Below are 7,847 nucleotides of genomic sequence, written 5' to 3' on the forward strand. Positions count from 1 at the left end.
TCTTTGGGTGCATCCCCCTGCTCTGGCGTGGGGCCCTCCCGGGGCTGCAGGTGGGTCTCTGCTCCGCCGTGACCCTCCATGGCTGCAGGGCACAGCCTGTCCTCTCACCACAGGCTGCCGGGGGACTCCTGCTCCAACCCACCTCCTCCCTGCCTTTCTGCACTGACCTGGGGGTCTTCCTGGTTGTATCTCTCACATCCCACTCCTCTCTCCACTGCAGGTTCCCCAGTAGGTTCCATACCCCTTAAATATGCTATCCCAGAGGTGCTACCACCATCTCTGACTGGCTCGGCCGTGCCCAGAGGTGGGCCCGACTTGGAGCCAGGGAAGCTTTTAGCAGCTTCTCACAAGAGCCAACCCTGTACTCCCTCCCCTGCTACCAAAAGCCCTACCCCACAAACCCAATACATAGGGCTAGTGGCTATTTCATTTGTTGTCTGTGGAATGTCAGTATTCCCCAATGTGAGAAATATATACAGGAATGTATGAGTTGATTTTCTCTCATTGATTTAAAACTATAGAAATATTGGCTAATGTTTTCCTTCTCGTTTCAACAAGAATTTGAGGTAACTGCTAATTACTGCCCACATTTTTCTTACCCTGTAGAAGCTGTACATGGTATTCTTCACTAAACATGCCTGCCTTGTAACTGGAATACAATGGAAAATACACTTATGGATTAATACAAGTCTCCCCAGTTAGAAACAGACAGAGACATTACCCCAGTATAAAACAATGCCAACTGTTTATATATAACTTCCCACATGTAAATATTACCATTTTTTACAGGTGCCAGGGCATGGAGAGGAAAAGATGAATTGTTCAAGGTCACCCACAAGGCCAGCCCTGGTCTAGTTCTTATTTCTGCGCTCTCCCCAGTAGACAGTATCTAATCTGTCCAGTGTAGGGAGGTCTTGAGAATATTGCTTGTAGCTGCTGAAATACACATGAAATTACAAGTGTTTATTGCTGAATTGTCTCTTTTTTTTTTTTTCCCTGTCCTCTTGCAGATCATAAAGTGTCTGGAATTTCCATTGAAACGGATAACAAAAACGTAAAAGCAGAGGAGTTTAAGGGTACAGTATGGGCATTGCTGTGGTTATGTTTAACACATATACAACACATGCAAGCTATGCATGCAGAAGCTGGGTAGCTGTTAAAATTGTATTCCTCTTACCTGAGGGGTCCTGCTGCTATTCTCCCCATTATCTCTGTGTCATCTTGGTCTCGTCCCCATTTTCCTTTACTTGTTGTGTGGTTGGACTAGATGCTCCCCAGACGTCCTTTTCAACCTCACCTCTTCTGTGATTCTATGACTTGTTTGTCAGTCTCGGTAGCTCACTCTGTAACTACTGCCTGGTTTCCTTACACCCGCAATGCTGGGAACTGATTGAAAGGAGAAGCATTAGTTACCCTGGAAGACAGAAGAGAGGGACTAGAGAGAAAACAACTCAGCTAATTGACAGTAACTATAACGTCTATTTTTTTTTTAGTTGTCAGTAACCATAATGGCTGGTTACATACTTACATATATATTTGTCATATGTAAAATGACAAATTACTTTAAATAGAGTGCTGGAGAAGTTAAGGAGTCAGGGAGGAGAACTTGGTTTGCTGGGTAGATGAGAAAGGGACCTAGTAATGTGTGTGTTGGGTTTGTGGGTTATATGGGCATTTTGTTTAGTTTGTATTTGGTTAGAATCAAAAGAGATGGGAAATTGGGAATTGAAAGAACTGTTTACTGAACTTTAGGCTTTATTCATCTGTTTGAGGTAATAATCAAATATTTTGGTGGTCTCTAAAGATGTCAGCTGGGCTCTTGTCAAGTATTCTTGTCACTTTTGAAGAAGAAAAACTTAATACCTTTAGAGCTCAGGACAGGCAATAGGATAGTAAAGCTTTTCAGGTAATCACAGAATGACTAAGGTTGGAAAAGACCTGTAAGATCATCTAGTCTGACCATAATATTAAAGCTTGATCAGCTTCTGTCTTTTTATATGATATATGGCTTGTATTTTATTCTTTGGTTATTTGTATGACAGAGTGATCAGCGTACCATAGCTCAGATGCCATGCTGAGTGCTTGTGCAGCAGCACGAAGGGAATGGCAGGGGCTGATAGATGTAGCTATTCAACTGAGTGCAGCTGAGCTGAAATGCATTTTTCTCTTCTCCAACTCCTGTTACTGTAGAGGAGGGTGGTCGGTCGCTGAACAGGCTACCCAGGGAAGTGGTCACGGCACCGATTCTGTCGGAGTTCAAGGAGCATCTGGATGATGCTTAGTCATATGGTTTAGCTTTAGGTAGTCCTGCGAGGAACAGGGAGTTGGACTTGATGATCCTTATGGGTCCCTTCCAACTTGAGGTACTCTATGATTCTGTAATCAACTTGTAGCCGCCAGACCAGATGTTGATCCAAATTAAACATTATCCAGACCTAGTCGAGATCCTAGAAGGTTCTTCCAGACCTGGCAGAGCCTGTGCTGACACGCAGCATCCTGTGGGCCTACCTTAATCAAGTCAAGTAGACCTGTTCTGGAATATACCTCTCGCTGACTCTGTTAATATGGGGGGCAAAAACAAGAGTGGGGAACTGTAAGGAGGGTTTCATTATGTTGTTTCTGTTCTCCCCTTTCTTCCATTTCACTTTCTTTCTCAGAATAAGATTAGTGGGAGGACATCATTGCTAGCTTTTTCTGAAATGAAAAAAAAAGGGGGGGAGGGAGAGCTCATTCAAGAGGGAGGTGACTTGTTCAGCTGAGAACACTTCAGCTGAGCTGTCTCTGTGTCAACTCGTATGGGCTAACCCATGAGAGCAGCCAGCTGTCACAAGGTCAGTAGCAAAAGCCAGCCGAGCTTGAATGATGGTTTTTCTTTGTTAGAAGGATACAAAAACAAAATGGAAAGGAAACTTCAGCAAATCTTAAGGTTCAGGAAGCCTCCACCCATCCACTCAACCTGAAGTCAGGAACCCTGGGCTTCCTGACTGCACAGCATGTTTTTGGAAGCGGCCAGTGCGTGTGTAACATGTTTCTGGCAAAGAATGCCCTCCTGCCTCAATTCTTCTTTCAAGTCTGGACATTTTTTCCTCTGTGAGAGATCACCAAGGCTACCAGTCTGGTCCATTGGAAGCTTTTTGTTTCTCTACAGAGCCGACCTGGGAAATCAGACTCTAAAGGGTGAATGGGTAGATCTGTCTGTAGCTCCTAATTGCCTTTCAGCCTTGTTTGCTGAGACTGGAAACCTGAGCGCCGGTTAATGTGGGCTGACTGTATGTTTGAGTAGTGGATGTTTGTCTCCTGAAACTAGACAGGCATTTCCAAAACTGTAAGGGCCTTTGATCCATGTGATACTCTGGCTTGTATTGGAAGACGAGCGGTCTGAAGTGGCAAGTCCAATTCTGTATTTGTTTCTTTTGCAGAATTTTCTGGGAGATACTAAAGTTTTATTTTGTTAATAGAATTGGAGCCAGTCAGAAGTGTGGTTAGATTCTTTAATATTATCTCCCAGCAATTCTTATTACTACTTTGACTTAAGTCATTTACTGGAGCGGAAAAAAAGAAAAATTCAACGTGCTGTTCCACAGAGAGTGGAACTACTGGGTTTGTCCCAATAACTCACCTACACAGTTTGTCATGTCTTCTCTCTCTCTTCAGTTCCCCCATAAAAACTGCAGACTTGATCACAGACCACAATTACTGTGATACAAGCTATGTATTAGTGATGGGAGGAAAAAAGAACAGTTGTGCTCCCAGTATGACCTGTTCCTTATTGGGAGCACTAATTTTGGTTTGTTTCCTACCCAGTTATGGCAACTCTAGCAAAACTCATTAACTCTTGAAAGCTCAGCCTTTGTGTGAAACTTGGTCGGTGACACCTGCCCTGCATAAGTCAGGGCAACTTGAGTGGACAGACTGAAAGGTGAACAATTGTATGAACCTTCTTTTCTCAAGAACTCAAAGATAGATAAGAAGTAATAGCCAACGGGTGTTATGAGAAGCTGCTGCTTCCAGCAGCTCTGGGGCTTGGGGATTCCTCCTGCCCAGCCACTGGCACCCAGTCCAGCGTGCCTGGAGACCTGATCTTTGTCCCAGGCTGGTGGACATGGCTGCTGCTTTCCCACTTCCAGGTCCAACCAGTAGCGAGTCAGTGTGTGTATCCCAGAGACGTGTGCATGCACACCCACATACACTCACACTCATGACACTGCCACTGCCAGCTGCACAGACCTCCTCCTCAGACGAGGCACTGCCTTCAGCACACTGCTTGGGCTTACATAAAATATTAAATGTAGACAACCAAGCCTCCTTCCTCCTCTCTGGCTGGTAGAGAATGGAGTTCATTGGCAAAAGCCTCTCACAACACCCTCTAGATTCACAAGCGCACGCACATTCACGGGTTACCAGGCTACCAGCGCAGCCCCTCTGCCCATTCACTGCCTCTGCCTTGACCCTGGGCATCCTGCTCACTAGCTTACCCAGCCTGAGCCTTGCTAGTGGATTGCACACACCTCCAGGCACACCAGGTTTGGGGAAGATAGAAATGCTGCACACACCACACCTCCCCACCTCCAGCAGCCAGCACCACAAGCCCGGGGTGCCTACACCCTCAGTGTGACCCCAGTTGCTGGCCTTAAACTCACTCAAGCCACCCTCCTCTGCCCCAGTAGCTGGCACTGCAGGCACGCGTGCTTTGAGATTCACCATGATCTGCGCCCCCTCCATCTATTGACAGGGAGACCCTCACTCGTGATGGTTGCCAACACCACAGGCCCATCAGTTTGGTCGGAGACTGGTGGTCTTTGTCATCGTCTCTGTTAGTCCTTGTCTGTCATGTTTGTATTGCTGTGTTTTTGTTTGTTAGTGCCCCCTTTACCTATTACCACCTTTGCTTTGAAAAGATCCTTGGTGGGTAACATTAATGAAGAAGATTCTTACCTTCCACCTACCCTTACAATAACCATTGTGAAAGTGTAATTAAATATTTTCCCAAGTAACTAATTAACAGTCTTACTGGTATATTTTTCCATCTGCCTTAAGTTATAAATTTAAACAGTTAAACTACTGCTACTGAATTCAGGATATCCATTCACAAAATATTGATTTTAACCATGTCCATTTGGAGATGGTTATTGACTTTAACCATATCCAATGGCCTCACCTAACCATTGATTTTAACCTTCTTTTAAAAGGTGGTCTGCTCACTGATGGAAAATAATTAAACCTAAAATGACAGTAGTAATAGAGAATCTGTGACCACCCAATGTGGGAATATCTAGTCCTCAACAACTGAAGTTTGAGCCAAAAGCCACTAAGTATGGGAAAATGACTGGTTTCTGTTTTGCCATTGTTTGTGTAAATCTGGAGAAGGTCTGATGGCATCCCTTTAAGGAGTTGATCTGGCCCTTGCTGACTGCTCAAATTGTTTTGAAGGGGGGATATTAATTTTATGCAGCATGAATGTGTACCAAACACAGTGCTGAAATCTCTAATATTCCCTTTTTGCATCCTTCTTTTTCTCCCCTCTAGAGGCTATTCTTAGTTGCAAGCACAAATTTTCAAAAGAGACGAGTTTAAGAATAGAATGGAAGAAAATCCAGCCTCAAGGAGTCTCATTTGTCTACTACAACGGTGAATTTACAGGTACAGTAATACAAACTTAGACTGATGGTTTAACATGTCATTTTCTAGCATAGATATCAACTCTTTCTTGGGTAATAACATTAGGAAAATGACTGAAAGAGAGTGCTCGTGACTCTCCATGCTGAACAGCTGTTCTTTTCATCAAAAGAATGCTTTCTGCAGGGGAAAAAAAAATCTTACTAAAATCATCAATGATTAGTTACCTTTTTAATTAAGTTAAATACAGTAAAACCCAAGACTATGAAGAATGGCACTGCACATTCCTTGGATTTTTTTCAAAAACAAAATTATGTTCAAATATAAACTCCCCAAAATCACTGCAAGTTCTGCGTGCCTGTCCTACAGAGGCTTCTGAAGGCTCCTGTAGAGCTGGAGGCTTAGATATGAATAATGCAGCAATTTTTGTATACATAAAATATAAACTCAGCTGTATATTTTGAATTATTTGTATTCTTTTTAGAAGTGGAATATCTGTTTATATGTTCTTAAAAAGGCTTACCTCAGCTTTGTGTTGAAGAAAATACGTGTTGCTGGTCCTTTGTACGCAATGAATGAAAGTTAAGAAGTAAAATAAAAGCACAGCAATTATGTTAGTTTGTAGAGCTTGCAAGATGTGCTGGTCTTGTTGATGGATTTGGGTTTTTTCTGCATATATTTCATTTAGAGAGACACTGAACTCCGGATTCTGAGTGTGCAAGTAACTTCAATTTCATAACAAGCTATAGAATGAACAAATCCTCATTGTAAGAAGTCTGATGGCCATATTTTTGCTAAATCATTATGTTTTTCTTGCCAAGTTAAAACGTCAAACACTTGCTGTGGTCTTGTGCAGAATTCTTTCTGTAAGGAAATTTAATTAAGTTAGTGATTGTCATCCATCTAGTGGAAATTGTCTTTTTGTTACCTGACTACTGCTATACATGTTTTCATGAAGTGGCTGCAGAAAAAACCAAAAGTATTCCACCTTCCAGCTAGAAGATGTGACAGATGTAGGCTTTTGAACTGAGTTTTTTTGGGCTAAATGGACAAGTTGTGGAAAGTGCTTACTGTCTGGGGAGAGTGATTACATGCTGCTCCTTGGCAACATATAACTAACACTGAACTAATGAGCAGCAGTTCATAAACTGTATGTGATTTCAGAGCAAGCCAGTGAGATGTAGCTGTCTGCTATGAGCAAAAAGCAGAAACCTGTCTGTTCTCCCTTAAAGGCGATCTTCGAGGCCGAGCGGAGATGCTGAATACAGGAATCCGTATTAGAAATGTGACCAGAAAGGATTCTGGGACCTACCGCTGTGAAATCAGTGCAAAGAGTGAAGAGGGGCAACACCTGGGAGAGGCTACTCTTACTCTCACAGTATTGGGTACAAACCAACTTCATTGCTTGGGCTTCAGTAAAGAAATTGAATGATGGCAAGAGGCACCGAAGGTGGGGTTGTCCATATAGCGTGTGGCCGCTGGGTTTATAAATACACGTGCACGTGCGCATTCTACATCCTACTTCTCAAAAGAGCATTGCAAAATGTGTGCTTGAATTAGAAAGGAACATAACTAGTTTACTTTAGTTGACGTAAATGTGTAGTTTCAAAACTTAGCAAGCGTGCCGATTCGTTTGATGGTGCAACTTCCCTGTCTACTAAAACTGACGTCACTCAGCGGCTGTGAATCTGGAGAAGCTGATCCTGGTGGTTGGCACTGGAAGGTCAGCATCTGTCAACACTTATCAAATATTTCCTAAGCAGCAGTTCATTCCAAGATGCTACAGTCTCCTTCTGGTTTTGGAAGGAGAAACTGCTGCAGTGTCTGTGCAATGCCAGCCAGCAAGCTAGCAATCTGCGGAGTTCACTTACAGGAGAGATGGTGTGGCTTGGGGGTGGTGGTTCTTTGGGTTTTTGTTTTCTTTCCTAGCTGGGGAAAGGAGGGAAAAGTGAATACTGAAACACATCCTTCTTACATTGTTGCTGGTATTTTGCTTTTGCTGGTATTTTGCTTTTGTAGTTTCTCTATTTTTCTATATATATGAAAATAAGTGATATTTTATAAAGTCTCAAAGTTCTTCATAAAGAATGATACGTTCATGAACTTATGATTTGCTCCAACAATGAGGTAACGCTACTCTTTCCTTCTTTCTTCCAGTCTCACAACAGATTTCCATTTTTAAATGTGGCTTTTTAATGTAAAGTTGAAATCTTAGAGCCCAAAGGAAAGAG

The 7,847-nt window shown here is 42.9% G+C and overlaps 1 protein-coding gene across 1 annotated transcript in view; it reads left to right on the forward strand.

Annotated features, from left to right (window-relative positions):
- Positions 1-220: 220 nt before the first annotated feature.
- JAM2 (junctional adhesion molecule 2) overlaps positions 221-7,847 on the forward strand; it is a gene marked incomplete at its 5' end in the record, with an annotated part of 14,864 nt that continues 7,237 nt past the window's right edge. The window contains 4 exons of the mRNA XM_010147716.1: positions 221-304; positions 1,011-1,076; positions 5,527-5,640; positions 6,849-7,001. Of these exons, the coding sequence (XP_010146018.1) occupies positions 221-304; positions 1,011-1,076; positions 5,527-5,640; positions 6,849-7,001 (417 nt within the window). The remainder of the gene's footprint in view (positions 305-1,010; positions 1,077-5,526; positions 5,641-6,848; positions 7,002-7,847) is intronic.

Source organism: Eurypyga helias, unplaced genomic scaffold (genome assembly GCF_000690775.1).
Source record: "Eurypyga helias isolate BGI_N326 unplaced genomic scaffold, ASM69077v1 scaffold17812, whole genome shotgun sequence".
Taxonomy (NCBI): Eukaryota; Metazoa; Chordata; class Aves; order Eurypygiformes; family Eurypygidae; genus Eurypyga; species Eurypyga helias.